This window comes from Corvus hawaiiensis, chromosome 1 (assembly GCF_020740725.1).
Source record: "Corvus hawaiiensis isolate bCorHaw1 chromosome 1, bCorHaw1.pri.cur, whole genome shotgun sequence".
NCBI classification, from domain to species: Eukaryota; Metazoa; Chordata; class Aves; order Passeriformes; family Corvidae; genus Corvus; species Corvus hawaiiensis.
The window spans coordinates 54578215-54594252 of NC_063213.1; the positions used below are offsets into that span (position 1 = coordinate 54578215).

Below are 16038 nucleotides of genomic sequence, written 5' to 3' on the forward strand. Positions count from 1 at the left end.
GTGCATAGTTATCAGAAATTAAGCTTCAAGAATAATCTGTTTATTTACTTCTCCTGTATCTTTCCATTCCTGCATCTTATCTTCGTTCTTTGGCTGAAAGAAAACCTGACTTGTTTTGTGAGGAAATGTAATTTTTTACGCTTCCAATGACTTCCCAAGTGCAAAATTCTCATTGAAAGAATTCGGCATATAAAATTTCTCAGTAAATAAAAGTTTAAATCCCCAAAAGATTAACACTTTCCCATAATATAAACACATTTTGACAGAAACGTTTTTAGTAACTTATTGTTAGTAACTTTATGTGGCTGTGTTGGCTTTCTTAGAAACACAGTATCCAGAAGGGAGGAAGAGAATTAGGAGCTGCAGTCAAAGATAGCAGTAGGAACAGAAGTCATGCTATGTGTGCATTTGTTGCTATGGCAAGAACCTTGAGTGCAGTGTTGCAAGCTCTGCTTCATTTCCAAATACCCATCTTTCTATAAAGGAAAGTCTGTGGAAACACCAGAATATTGGATGAAGTCAGGACCAAAGATAGGACAAAGAATAATTTTTTTTTTTTTTATCTTTCATGACGCATTTGGAAGAGTGGCTTTATAACATTATTATCTCTTTCAGTAACTCGTATGGCCAGGATATTGACCCTGCTTCTAATCTTAACCTATTTCTTCAAGACAGGTTTAGTTGTTTTGTTTTGTTTATTTGTTTTTTACTTAAAATGTATTCTCTAGTCCTAAATGAGGCTTTGGAAAGACACTGTCAGAATTTAGTTGAAATTCTATTCACATTAATAGTTTCTTTCCATTTTTTCTCTTTAGGGAGAACAAGGCCCTCCAGGTCCCTATGGTCCTCCAGGACTCCCTGGCATTGGAGAGCCAGGACCCAAGGTAACTCTCAGCAGTATGTTAAAGTGATGACTGTGGGCAGTCATTTTTTTGAATTAAATTTCTCACTCATTGTTTTATCAAACTCTTATCATCTAAATGTAAAACTGATTGACAGGTTTTTGTATTCACATAGGATAGAGATAAAAGACCTGCTTTTCCAGCAACTGTTGAACTTTTATGATGATCCTATTGATCGAAGTCAGAAATGATGCCATTTAAATGGGGATTTGCTGTGTGAGGTAATTTTCAAGCACTAGCAAATGGTTGCATTAATGAGTAAACCACACTTGGAGATATAGGAATACATCTCAGTCACTGTGATATATGGTCAAGTGAGAGATTTTCGTTGTCATTCACTAGGGAACAGATATTCATAAAAGTTGTAAGATACTCTCGTGCAGCATTTAATACCTCCATCTCATTTTATTGCAAAAGACTGGAAGGTGGAATCCAGCCTTGGAAAAGTCATGTCTGCCTATGCTGGTCAGACAGATCCCCCTTTGGAAAACTACAAAAACATCTGCATAGGAAACATGACTCCTTAGTTTACGAGAGTTTTGTCAGAGACCTGCATCTCAGACTCAGACAAGAAGTATAAATTGGGCAGAGCACTCTAGTTCTGGTGCTGAGTCTCTGGTGTAGCTTTATGCCATCTTTTCACAATGTTTTGGAGCCAAGTGCCGTTGTCTAATATACTTACATTTTCTTGCTTTTAGTGCTCTAATTTTTATGTTCATTGAATTCCTACATTTCTCCTGTGCAGCGGGGCAGATCCCAGAACACAGAGAGGGTTTATAAGCTCAGAAACTGGTATTTTGCCATGTAAAAGGAACAATACTGGGTCCTTCCAGAAGGGAAAATAGGTTATGGAGAAGAAATGGCACCCTCTGTCTCTTTACTGCTCTGTAGAAAGATAAAAATCCTCTGTTGCCTTATCCTCAAAGCACATAGTTTTCAGTAAAGTGAAGAAATTGTGAAGATTATGACACCTTGTAAATAGAAGATGCAGAAAGCATGCAGCTCCTAGAGTTCCCATGCAATCCCATATTCCACTGAAGCAGGCAGGCTACAATTTGAGTACCTAGATAGAGGCTACAGTGAGCATTCCTCCTGCCTCAGCAATCCTGCTTTGGTACTGTAGCCAAATTCAGTCTGACTTAGCTCCCTCATGTCTGTCATCTCTTAGGCTTTGCAATTTTAAGCAGTTACCCCTGTGTCTTGAGGGCTGGAATGCAATCTAGTGCTTCAAGTATTAAGTGAAGGGTACTTACAAATGTTTCTAAAACACCATGTATGGGGTTTTTTTCCTTTAGGAGAAGCTACACATTAGATTTCAAGCCTTTGTGGTGACACAGTTAAATCATCTATACGTAAATGTTACACTCTTCAAAAGTACCAAGTTGAATTAGGACTGAACTTTCTGATTTTCTTTTTCACAAGGGTGCTGAAGGTCGAGAAGGTACAATTGGATTGCCAGGACCTCCTGGAATTGGTGAGCCGGGAATACCTGTAAGTCAGTGATACGTGCGTTGGAAATTGAAATGCAACAGAGTCTTAGTGAGTGTAATTGATTGTCAGTAGCTATACTGGCTACTGATTCCATAAGCACCTTGTACCTAGTCTGGAGCAGCACGAGCGTGTTCAGCTATTCCAGTCCAGTTATTTCATCAGTAGTTGCATGTGGCTTGTCCAAGCAGGAGAATAAAACCACACCCAAGTCAGTTTTGGGAAAATAAAAAAATTGTATATGTATACTCCTACTCGTTTAAGTTGAGGATAATTAAAAATTGACTCCTGTGTGTAATTTGGATCACTTCAAGAAAAAGGACCCAAATTACATGCTTTTAATTATGTCTTTATGTTCTGAATTACAGAACTTTGGCAAGATCATGATTTAATGCTCTCTGGCTGCTTTTTTTCCCTGAAATTTATAAAATGTATGGTTTTCTTATGCATATGAAGCCACAAATGTAGATAGGTGTGTTCCAGTTTGGCCAGATTTAGAAATATATCCTCTGAGAGAAGGCACAACTACCCCTCCACCCACCAGGTTTGGGAAAAAATAAATTTTCTTCGAAGGAAAGTGAAGGAGATAAAACTATTTATTTAACAAACACACGGGAAAAGGAAAATAATGCTAAATAATAAAATCTGTCACTGTGGAGGAAAAAACCTGGGAAAGTGTTGGAGTCCTCTCTTTGGTCTCTCGGAGCTGGGACTTGGCCCAGGGCCAGGCCCTCTGTGCCCGGTGGAAAGTCCTCCCGATGTGCTCTGATGTTAAAGCAATCAAGCAGTCCAGTAGAAAAGGGAGAAAATCCGAGATTCCAGAGAAGGAAAAGTTCAACTCTCAGTCTCTCTCCGGAGAACAAAGCAGCTGAACCACTGGCCAAAAAAAAAACCTGTTCTGGGTGCAGCAATCCGGGTGCTTCCTCCCTCCCCTGCCGCAGCTGGGAAACAAATTGCTATCTGTGTGTGACCTTGAACAAGCTGCAAACTGCTTTGCAAAAGTTTTGCTCAGTTTTTTTCCTTCCTCCTCTCAGGCTCAGTTTAGAGGCATAGAAAGGCACAAAAATTAATTTCTGGGCATAGGCAGCAATATGGGATACACATCATAAGGTCACCCCAAGACAAGGCGTTAGATTGATTCTAATAGTATTTTTGAAAGTTACTTTGTGGTTGTGAAAGACTACTTTTCTCACAAAAATATGTGGAAACTTTTTGTTTAATCAAGCCCATCCTTAAAAATACTTACTACGTTTATATAATGAAAGTTGGCTGAATTTTGCAAGAAGAGAGAAAGTGTTAGAAAAAAACTTATTTCTGTACTTGTGTAAATCGATATTAACATTCATGTTATGTGCGTAACCTGTCATTATGTATAAAAAAATATGTTCAAACTGATTATTTTTATTAGGAAATTAATGAAATGATATGAAATTATGGGGAACACATTTCACTGTATTAACATTTTTTTAATAAATAAATCTACATATTCATTTGAGTTTTAAGAGTACAATCTTTAGACATTAATTACATAATTTACATTAGTTCAGCATTGGCTTTTTCTAATCTAAATGACCCAACTAATGGTTGTTACACTTTACTTGCCTGGGCTCAGCCAGATGTTATGGAAGCATTTTCACTTACCAGCGTCATAAGTGTTGCAAAAACCTGTACTAGCAAATTAGACAAAATGTCTATAAAAAATTGAATTGCTGATACAGTTGAATATATTTTCTCTTTTCTTTCAGGGACCACCTGGCCCTGCTGGTTCACCAGGTGAGAGAGGTCTGCCAGGAGAGGGCATTCAAGGCCAAAAGGTAGTTTTCTGGAAATTACTTTATTTAACATTGTGGATCAAATTTGCATTAGTGTCTAAATTATTTAAGGCCATTGATAATTCCGTTAGTATAAAATGTTGGATGATGGATCTTGGTTTTCTGAATCTCTGTGCTCTCTGAATATCCCACTGATTTCAGAAACTCTATCCAGGTAATTAGAAAAAAAATTGTACAGTCCCTCATCAGCAGTAAGTTAATGATTTTCTTACTTATGTGTTTAATAAGATAACTTCTTTTGATTGCATTAGTGAGATAAATTGTCTTCCAAGAAACTACTAAGCTATTTATATTCTGTATTGGAAGAAAATATTCAGCAGCTGCTTTCATTTTGCTGTACCATTTTGGGAAACTGGAAGATGGGTTGTATGAGTCTCTGTGGACAGTTATCTCATTTAGGGCATTTGCTAGGTTAATAGATGTCAACTTTCATTTTTTTAAAAATAAGTACAAACAATCAAAGATCTATGAATAAATCATAACTGAATTTCCCATCAAAATATATCCCCCTGTTTTAGGGCGTCAAGATTCTCCAGAGCCTTGAACTACTAAGCAAACATTTTTCTTCCTATTATGGAAAAGGCATCAGTCATGTCTTTGCACTCAGTTCTGAACTGATCTCTCCAACTAGTGAGCATATTGTCATGTTTTAAAATATAACTTCCTTCCTCCTTGTTGGGGTGGCTCAGCTCACTCAGGAGCCCAGATCGTTACGTGCCACTCAAGTCAGGGCCATCCATTGGGTGGATTTCCCCGCCCATGACAGTGGGTCGGAGGGTGGATCATGGGATGGCTCAGAGGTCTAAGCCACATCCCCCTGGGTGGTTCTCGGGCACAAGTTACCTCCCCCTGTTCTAGAAAGTTCTATTTCTCTCTGTTGTTCATTGGTTCACTGTTGTGACTTCCACCTCCCTGTTTTTCCCAGTGATTCGAGTTTACTGGTATCCTCCCCCTTGGTTGTACTCCATTGGGTGCTTCCCTTTTCCCCGACTTGTTCCACCCCCCTTTATGAAGCCATGCACGGCTTCCCTTGGGGCCTTTCTGGTCCCTGGACCCTCTGGCAATAAACCTGTGTTGGAACCCACACCAGAGGCCCCTCTCTGTTCCTTTACCCCCGGGCTGTCGCGAGCCCAGGCACCGGCTGCCTGTCGTGCCTCCTCTGAGGCGGAAGCAGCACGTGTCCAGCTTGCGCCCTGCTTTGCCACCAAAGGTGTTCCCTGGGGACGTTGTGGAAACGACGCTGCATTCCCTCTGACTGACGGCACGCCAGAGCTCGACCCTTCAAGTCGGCCTGCGTCACCTCCGAGTATTTCATTTTCTCCCTTTGAAGTCCTATGTTCAGAAACACGAATGCAGATGAAGTATGTTATGAATTGTAACCAATTTCTTTTCTTTTCTCTAATATTGGTAATTCCATTGATTATTTTCCTAGTTTGTTTGTAAAGGAATACTTTTTTCCTCATTAACCACATTGTGATGACCAGTTTGTCTAAGATGGTGTTCTTTATAAGTTCCCAAATATAAGTTTCAAAACTGTCATGTATTTCTAGGGTGAAAAAGGCTCTACAGGTAAAGATGGTGATCCTGGACCAAAAGGTGAACCAGTGAAAGGTGACAAGGTGAGGCACAGGGTATTCTTCTAATTGTATCTATACTTAATTATAGTTAAATTAAGACTAATTTTTTACACTATATCACAACTATACAAAGGTATGTTTTACCTGGATCTGAGGAGGTATGTTACACAGTTCCATGCAGCTCCATGGGGTGCATTCATCAGTGCAAGTAGGTGTTAGCTTGGAGCGCTAAGGACTGTATTCTATGCAGCTGGGAGTATGAGGGAAGAAATGTACTTTTTTTCTCCTAAAATAATTTCAGAACTATTCTATTTAAAATAGTTTAATTTTTAAAATAAATATTAAAATGTAAAAATCCCTGAGTCATCTCATCTAATGGACCTGGAACAGGCAAAGAAACACTCAGATATTTTTAGGTTTTTGATATACTCCGTAGCTGCTGTGTTTACTCTTGCAAGTTTTTCTTCTGAGTGTTGTGCAAGAAACTGTATATTTCTGTACAAGAAAAACTTTAAAATTAATATCAATATGTAAAGATGAGCTATGGATCCTTCTAATAATAAAGTTACAGGTATGATCATCTAGTGTTATAAATGAGATAGAGTTTGTAGGGAAGAAGGGCTATTATTTTTATTAGATCAGTTGTCATAGGCAGACTTCCAGATATTCCAAACATATTTCATTCAAATAGAAGCAGTGACTTCAAGATAATACAGCTTGAGGACTGCTGCTCTGTAGCTTAAATATGTTAAACAGGTAGCATGAATTACTGCAATTTAGTTCTTGGGAATACTTTTTCTATAGGGTGAACAAGGCCAAGTAGGACCACAGGGCCCACCAGGAGCACCAGGAATAGGCAGTCAAGGAAGCCGGGTAAGTCTACATTTTGGACATGTAATGAGCATTTGCATACAGTTTTCATTTTATATTTTATCAGAGCTGTAATTTTGATGTAAATACATTAAAAAACTCATAGTGATTTTTCATTTTTAAAAGTATCAAACTAGTCTTTAGGCAAAGCTTGTAAATACAACTGTTTTCGACTGATTTGAATGGTCTTAGAATCAAACAAATGTAAATTTGGTCTAATCCGCATGATAATTTGCATAGGAGATAAATCAGATGGCATTGTTCTGATGGTGATATATTGTACATAAGAGTTTCACAAGGTTAAGAACCCACCACTTCTGAATGTTGAGCCCTTTGAAACTTAAACACACCCTTTAGAAGTTGGATAAAGAAAAACTGAAACATTCCAAAAGATCTGGGTTCTGTTAATTTTGGAAAGAAGACTTCATGCTTCCATCGTAGTATCCCGTGGAATCAAGACTTAGGTGCAGATACTGAGAGGTTTCCCGTTTGTTTTTTCCCTAAAAGGTAATTGTCATTACACTTGACACATCAGTGAAATCTACAGGCTAGTGACAAAGGAAAAATAAAATAAAGATCTCAGAACTAAGCCCAAGGACAGGCAAGCTAATTGATTTCTTTTAAAGATAAGATAAAATCATTATTAACTGAAAGATGGGCATGTGGTGAATTTCAGATGTGGAAGAGTGTAATGCACTAACTCATTTATTTTGCTTTGTAGGGTATACAGGGTCCACGAGGAAACCCTGGGGCAAAAGGCTCTCAAGGTTCTGGTCGGCCAGGACCAAAGGTAATGGTTCAGACATTGTTTTTTAAAAGCAGCACTGTCACAAAACAGTAAGTGTCTTTGCCAGGCTTTTCAAAAGTGTGTTTGATGAGATGAAAATGTAACTCTTCATTGGAGATAACAATTCCTGTTGAGTCTTAGAGGGAAAGCCATCCATGTTATGAAGATGTTCCCAAAGTGGAGCATATGGCTTCTGCCTGCTTAGCATCAGCTCTTAACCTTTGTGAATGTGAACTTCTGGTTCTAAATGAACACATACTTATAAACAGAGGATCTTTCAGACTTCTTTGTGTCCAATGAGTTTGGTGCCACATGCATGCTCTCTTCAAGTAAGTCATTTTACCTAACAATTTAGCTTTAGTTCAGTGATGGTTTTGAGACTTCAAGCTAGTCCCACCACACCTTCAGCCTGGCCTTCAGCGTTTGATGATCATTGTGAGAAAGAACCAAAACCAAAGATAGAAACAATAGGAGAGGAAAAAGAGCTGAAGGGTACTTAGCTGACCCTGCACCGCAGAAGGAGGGGAAGTAGGAAGAGTACACAAAAGTGTGGAAAACAATTACTGCAGTCAAAGCCCAGGCCTCTAGTGGTACAGTGTCAGGTGAGTGCTGTGAGAGGAGAAAAGGGCAATTGCTGAAATGTAACGAGAACAAGTGGAATGAACTGATGAACTATAAATCAGAAGTGTGCTTAGTGTGCTCACCTTGATTTATGAGAGGAAGATATTAGTCACTGTAGCAAAAGCAGGGAGAAAACTGGTGATTTTCTTCTGGGTATAACTTTGGCATGTAAGCAGTGGTTATAGCAGCAACATTTAATATTAATGTGCAGAAAAAATAGGTATCTGTGAAACATGTTATGTGGTAGGCCAGTTCTCTTAAGGTGATAAAGCAAAATTGAAAAATGGAGTTCCTATCTCTTTAACTGTTTTAGAACCACAGGAAGAAAGAATTATGAGGGTAAAACTTCCTTTTAAGCAGGACTTCTGATTGTTCTTTATTTGGACTCACTTTTCATTCAGTGACCAGAGTTTTTGATATAGTCCTGTAAAGTAAAAAATAAAATGTGTTAAAGCATAAGGAAAAAAGTTGGAGTGATTTATTTAGACTTGCTGTCCACTGCAGGGTTAAAGTAAAATAGATGCAGTCCTACAAGTTACAGGGGGTTTTAAAGAACAGAATTTTCCAGTTGAAAACTGTTTGTCTGAAAACTTGACCACTTACAATGATAGAATTGTAGAATATCGCAAGTTGGAAGAGACCCATAAGGATCATCACGTCCACCTCTATGTGTAAGCAGCTAATTAAATAGTGCAAGTAGTGAATGAAGTTAAATTGTGTTCCTCTATTAAACTAAGGACTTCTTGTGTCCTAGGGTGAACCAGGTGAACCTGGACAAAAAGGAGAAGTGGGACTTCCAGGAATTAGCTCACCAGGAGTCAAAGTGAGGCTGCTTTTATTTTTAACTGTTCTTTGCATGGTCTTTTAATTCTCCCACTAATTGCTGATAAACCAAGTAGAAGATTTTTTGGCATAAATTAACTTGTGGTCAAAATAAGATGGAATTTCAGTGACTCTTATAAAAGCATTGCCACAACCATAACTGGAACAAAGTTTTCCCCAAATCTTTTTTAGTGAGGTCTTTCCAGGACCTGTTAGAAAGGTTGCTAACTCTGTCCCAGTGCAATAATTTGAAAAAAAAAGCCAGTCTGTGTGACAACAGTGGTTGTACTGCCTACATGTTGGAAGAGATGTTAAACACTCAAAGCTTTGACTTCAGATGCCATTTTGAGGACTGCACACTATATCTTTAATGACTTATGTAGGGCTTCCAAAATCAGGTAAGGTGGCACAGTCATCTTGTTTTTAATGATTTTTTCTTGTATCATGAAAGATCCTGCTTCCTGTGGATTCTTTCAACTCTTTCTGGTAACCATCAAAAGTAATGCCTTGGTCAGTTTGTACAAATGGTGAGGGGTTGGTGTCTGGTCAATAACATCATTCAGGCATTTTTGGCTGACCTTTCTTTAAGTCCCAGATGTTTGACTAAATTACATTCATCTAATATTGTTATTGTGCACAGAATAACAAACAGCTTTCAATCATGATTTTATTCACTGAATAAATATAAATTTATTTAATACAAGCCCAAGATTTAAGAAGTAGGTGGGAAACTTGGTAAGAAATTTCAGATACTTATTTTATGGGTATTAAAAATTACTGTCTCTATAGAACATTTAGCTTACTGGAAATAACAACTTTTATTTGAGAAAAAATATTGTTTATCTTTAATCAATACTTTCACAAACTTTTAGATCCATTTTACAAAATAAAGAACTTACTGAAGTATGCAGACATAATGATTTTTTTTCTTCTTTAAGGGAGATACAGGTCTACCAGGATCCGCAGGAGAGAAGGGGGTGAAGGGAGAGATGGGGTTGACAGGGAAAAAGGTAAGGACCGCATGTAAAAGATGGACAAAAATGGTGATGAAGTGAGAACAGATTATTTGCAGGTTTGCCATGGTAAGGAGTTCATCCTTGAGGAAGGCATATGCCAATACTTCTGCCAGGGATAAAGGACTGGGTGAGATGTTTTCAACAAACTCTACTACCAGTGGTTACCATCCGAATGAGCAACTGAGCTGCAGGCAAGCAGTCCTGCCTTTTGTGGGCAATTGACTACTGTTTAATTTCACAATCTTCTTGGAGAGCAGACAGCTCGTGTCTTTAACCTGTTCCTCATGGCCTGTTCAGATTTTTCCTGACACCAAGAAGTAATGCTCAATCAGTGTGACTCAGGGCATCTCACAGCGTGGTGAGCTGTGGCTGAAACCTGTCAGCTGAGGCACAGGAACCATCACAAACAGCTGAACCCAGGGCTGTTTGATTTCAAGGGAAATTCTGAGGATCTAGGAAAAACTGCACCACACTGGGGAAAAGAAGCATAAATTCAAAAGGAAGGACAGTAATTTAGAGGGGTGCAAAGCAGAGTGCCCAAAAGAGTAAATTTAGAGCAAATTAAATGAAAGCTTTTAATTGTACTCTTTCCAAAATGGATGAGCTGCTGAGTAAGCAAGTGCCAGTGCTTGGTATGATTTTTAACTGCTGCCTCCAGACTGCTACTGTGCAGCTCTTTTGTGAGGGTAGCACCTGGCTGACATGTAGAATTGATAAACTAAACATAATTTGGAGTCAGAAAATCATTTTTGACTGAGGGCTTTAAATCAGAAAATATCTGAATAGCTGTAATAAGTATCGGTTAAAAATGCAGCTTTGCATTTTTGTCACCTAAAAGTGCAATACCTGTTTGACAAGCTACGGCCTGAAGCAGTAATCCTTCCACTGTGAGAAAAAATGTAGCATTTTTGTTGCTACTTAAGTATACATTTAAATTTTGTATCATCCACTGCTCAAAAAGTAAGATTGCAGTGTATCAGAAGTGTAGCAGAATTAAGAGTACATGTTGGGTTAAAGTTACAGATGGCCATGCTGGGTTTTTGGTTTTTTCTGTTGCATATTGCCTTTATTCTGATGATTAATTCTGTCATCTTCCCTGTTGTAACCCACTGAAGGTAAAAGTAGTAGTACTGAGCTGCTACCCTGGGTATTCAGGGCAGTGCAAAGAACAGCTGGATACCTGCAGTGAGTAGCACAGTGATACTACAGCAATTATTTGTAGGTGTGAAAATATCTCACCCAAGTGGGATCCAGACTGATGCCTATCAACAACGGGCTCTGTAATATCACTTTCATCAACAGTTCAAATCAGAAATGGATTTTAACCTCATTTTACTCTACCTTTCACTCTCTAAATTACCTACAGGTATCCTGAGGTACTTATCTGACTTGTATTATGCATAAATATTTTCTAGGTAATGTTCCTTAATGGAATGTTTTATGTGGGCTATTTGTGAGTTATTTGCTGTAACGTTCCTGGCAAATATTTTTGGCCTGGATTGGCCATAGGCTACAGACTTGTCTAAAATTACTTCTCAGAATTGGTCCATCAAGACATTTTCTGATAACTTTGGAAGCATTTCTCTTCCTCTTATAAGAGTATGCATGGAATCCTTCCTAAAAAAGATTGATGCAGTTGCAGATGGCACTATTGCAAATGTCTGTAAAAAAAAGGAACATGAATGTAGGAGATTGCAAGGGCTTTAAGAGACAGAATACTTTATTTTTTGTAGGAAAACAGTTACCAGATATTTACTGACATTTTTGAGGAAAGTGTTTATGCAAGCATTGTTTCTCATAAGTCTAGCAATAAAATTAACTATGTGAAAAGTAATTAACCATTTAATCTCTGTTAGGGGGAAAAGGGAGATGAAGGTCCAAAAGGCTCAGAAGGACCGCCTGGCAAAGGAGCCATAGGCCAAAAGGTATGACTTGACATGCACACTGGGGAAATACTGCAGACTTTTATAAGAGTTTGGATTCTGAGCTATATTTTCTTTCATTATATCTTAAGTAGCAATTCTATTTTAACTGGACTTAAAAGGATTTAAGAGAGAGCAATGTGTTCTATAGCCTGAACAAGTGCAGCAAAATCAGACTCTAAATATAGAGCCTAAAGTTAACAGGGCAGCAGAGATTTCCTAAAAATTCAGTAGAGAGTTTTCATCAAAGTTCAGAGGTGACAAATTAGCTCAGTAAGTTGATAGGGAGAGAGAAGCTAAGACAAATTAGGAGAATAGTTAGATATCTAAATATGAAATTAAAAGCCTGGAAAGATGTATTAGTAGGCAGACAACTTTTATCTCCCATTTCATATGGTTTAGGACATTTGGGCCAGCCTCTAGAAATGACTAGGATTTCAGTTGGAGTGGAGCATCTAAACATCTTTCTAATTATGGGTGTCATTATTATTGTGGTTTTGGCTATTTGTGTATCTGCAGCTGTGAATGAATCTTTGCTGTGACTGAAAAAAAAGTTTGTTTTCTTCAGGGTGACCCTGGAGGAAAAGGCTCCAAAGGAGAGATTGGTCCTACAGGACCAAAAGGCCTAGCTGGACCAAAAGTAAGCTTGTTCTTTCATGGTAACCCTTCTCTTTGTATTTGTTAAGGAATCTATGGAGTTTATGCAATGTAAAAATTTCTCAAACATCTGATACTTAAAGACTTAACAAAAGAAAAGCAGAAATATTTCCATTGTCTGTCCTAAATGACACAGAAGTCTCAACGAGGCAAAGAATAGGTAAAAAAATAATTACATACCTTGTAGTTATGCATGAGCACTCATAAGCTACATTAAAGTTGTCCAAGTTAATGTAGCCATGAGTATTTTGCAAAATTTTTACTTTGAATCATTAACTTTCTGTTGTAGTATTTTGTAAGTGTTGCTCTGAATGATAAGTAAATTGGAATAATACAAGTGCTCTTGTTATTCCATTGGACAGACACAAAATATTAATTAAAGCTAAAAGAAGTCAAATACACAGTTCAACCAATAGTAATTTAAAATATGAAACTCAGACCAGCTTTCGTAAGAACAATAGGCTGATTTAAGTCTTTTTCACGGTATTGCCTGTTTTACAGGTAGATCTGTATTGCAGATATTTTTGGTTCAGAAAGTCAAACTGTCTGTTTAAGTCTACATTATACCATTTTGTAACAGGGTGATCCCGGAGAGAGAGGACCTCCTGGTGCAACTGGGTCATCTATTCAGGGACCTCCTGGACCAAAGGTGACTGTCTGATACGTATTTCCTAGAGACCAGAGATTGCAAATTTCTAGTGTACATTTCTGTCAAAATTAAAAGAATCTGATTTAAAGAACTTAAAATTCCTTGTTGTAGCAACAAAAATACTGAATTTCAGAAATAAGGACTAAAAAGTATTAAAAATTAACAGAGAGTGTTGGAGGCCAGGTCCTTTAATAGTAAGTTGAACTTGGTACATAGTTATTTCCTCCTGAAGCCTTTTGTTTAAAAAAAAAAAACCTTATTAGATTTCTGTTCTGGTTTGGTCCCTCCTGTGAAATTAATCAGTTTGAAGTTGTTTTTCTTCTAGATTTGCTATGTTTTTGCTTCTTAAAATATGGCATTAAACCCCTGCAAGAATATGTTTATGTATAGTTCTAGGGTGTTATATGCTGGGTTTTTTTGGAGCTGAGTGTTTGTATGTCACTTCCAAGTGAACAGCTGGCCTGTAGGTACTACTTGAAATGAAATGTCACATATAACATAGCTAGGGCTACATCCATCTCATCTTCCCTATGGGAAAAATGTACCTGAAATAAGTGGGACTTGTCCTGCTGAGTAAAATGGGTAGATTCAGCAAAAATAAAGCTAACTTTGAAGGTTTTAAAAATATTCGAAAATTCACTGCTATTTAAATAATAAAACATACTTGCTACTTAAATTAGTCTTGCTCTAATATGTCAGGTAACTTCAACTTTAATTGACACTTTTCACCTTTGGTGTTAATTTTTAGAGTGAGGGAATCACTAATGCATATCATGTCACTCAGAAGTAATTTAAGTAATTTCATCCCCATTTTTCTTCCTCCTTAAAAATATATGTGCACCCCCTTCCTCACCCCCCAAGTACAGGAGGGTATTACACATACAATATACTCATCCATCTGGCAATAGGACATCACAGAGGGATATGATGTGTTTTGGACTTGTTTGTGCATGGAGGAGAAAGAAAGACGAAAATGCAAAATGCTCAGGGTAGACCTGGAGGAAAATTGTAACCACAGAGCAGAAAAAAAGAAGATTGTGAGGTGCTCATATCTCTTATATTGGTTTCAAACTATAATAACGTGACAAACGTTGTGTGAGGAGAGTACAGGTGACGTGCTAAAAGGCACAACTTGTATGAAGACAGGTTTCATTAAATCAGTTTCCCTTCTTTGTGTTTTTCTAGTTGCTGTGACATTTTTGAATAGACAAGAAAGGGAGTCAAGATTGTTCATTAGTAAATTCATGCTGAAAAATAACAACTTTGTAGACTTCCTTGTCTTTTTCACCATGATTTTGGTCTGTTCAGTACAGTTCATATAACTATCATAGCAGATGGGCCATTATCCAAAATCCAATGAAGTCTGTAGAAGTCTTTTGAAATTCTTTACTAAATTTTAGAGCAGGGCTTATATGGGCAGTAACTGATGAAAAAAACCCAAGTATTTGGGGTAATTATAAAATGCAAGTTGATTTTTAGAAAATATACAAAACTTTTTCTCTTCAGCTCCATCATAATTACTTTGTTTAAACAAATATCTACTATGTTTTGGACAGTTGATCAATAATGTAACAGCTACACAGGTCTGTTTTCTCTCTCAGCTGTGGAAAGTACAATGATAACTACTAATTTTGTTCCTAAAACGTCCTGATGTCTGCAGTTGAGAAGACAGACATTATAAATTTGTAATGCAGAGAATGTTTCTCAAAGCTGGGAGTTATGTCTGAGGTCTTTTTGGGACATCTCTGAGATGGAAGTGGGTGGTTGCTAGAGGTTTTAACTCCTGGGCAGCCATGGTTGTGTCCATTGGGAGTTTATTTACTTTAAACTACACCACATTAGGGGCCTGGAGTTTTATTTCCCTTAACAATCATTATGCTGTTACCAATGTGGGGACAGTATTATGAGAAAGCTGTTTTTTCTAATATTTCTTCATCAGCTGCTCAGTGGTTTTGAAAGAGCATTTAATTGCATTCCCTAGTGAATGTTTCCTGGAATACTGCATGTCCTTCTTACTGAGAAATTGCAGATGTTTCATGGAACATTTAGATTTTCTTTTTAAGTTTCCTAATGTAAAGTGAAACATCTGTTGCCAAAGTTTAAGCACTAGAAGGAGCCAAATTTTGCTCTATGAAGGGTTACAAAAGGAACGTAGATTCTAAACCTGATTGCTTTCCAGGAAAGCCACTGACAGAGCTATTATCAAAAAGTTGTGCTGTGTAATATCTGTGGAAAACTCAAGTTTCTCCCTGAGACTTCAGACTATGGAACCTGTGATTTTGAAGTGCTACGCCCTAGCATATGTGGGCTTTCTAAGCATACTCTGTTCCAGCACTTGTCTTTGAATTTCCTTGCTGTTGTCTATGTGCTCTGACAGAAACAAGGTTATGCAGCCTGCCTGTGGCCAAAAGCAGGCAGGACCCACAGGTGCATCTGGCCTCTCAAAGGGAATTATGATATTCGATCTTCATTTGAAAACTAAAGCCATCAATTTATTTGTCAAGGTAAAACAAACTCTTTGAAACAGCTGGGGAGAAGTAGAAGTGTAAGAGAGGTCAGAATCAAGGTAGCAGAAGCTTCCTCTAGACATACTGATTTCATGTTACCTAGCTCAAAAATTGTCCCTGTAAGAAAGAACTGAATACATGTTTTTTTCTGTAGAACTTTGGAAGTTAAAACTTAATATAGTTAATATAAATTTGAATTTGTTTCTTTTTGGATAGGGGGATCCAGGACACAAGGGACCACCAGGAGATGATGGACTTCCTGGAAATTCAATAATGGGACCAACGGTAGGAGTTTTTAGACAAAAGATGGAAAGTAAATAAGCATGAGACATGTACAAAACTTCTGTGAAAATATAGACACCACTTGAATCTTTTCAGGAAAGGAGCT

The 16038-nt window shown here is 37.7% G+C and overlaps 1 protein-coding gene across 2 annotated transcripts in view; it reads left to right on the top strand.

The window, feature by feature from the left end:
* Nucleotides 1-16038, top strand: part of COL28A1 (collagen type XXVIII alpha 1 chain) — a 67499-nt gene that overhangs the window by 23182 nt on the left and 28279 nt on the right. For both annotated transcript variants that reach the window (XM_048304937.1, XM_048304941.1), the window contains exons 14-25: nucleotides 816-884; nucleotides 2325-2393; nucleotides 4136-4204; nucleotides 5773-5841; nucleotides 6604-6672; nucleotides 7391-7459; nucleotides 8832-8900; nucleotides 9838-9909; nucleotides 11772-11840; nucleotides 12406-12477; nucleotides 13075-13143; nucleotides 15867-15935. In XM_048304937.1, coding sequence (XP_048160894.1) covers nucleotides 816-884; nucleotides 2325-2393; nucleotides 4136-4204; nucleotides 5773-5841; nucleotides 6604-6672; nucleotides 7391-7459; nucleotides 8832-8900; nucleotides 9838-9909; nucleotides 11772-11840; nucleotides 12406-12477; nucleotides 13075-13143; nucleotides 15867-15935 — 834 coding nt within the window. The remainder of the gene's footprint in view (nucleotides 1-815; nucleotides 885-2324; nucleotides 2394-4135; nucleotides 4205-5772; nucleotides 5842-6603; nucleotides 6673-7390; nucleotides 7460-8831; nucleotides 8901-9837; nucleotides 9910-11771; nucleotides 11841-12405; nucleotides 12478-13074; nucleotides 13144-15866; nucleotides 15936-16038) is intronic.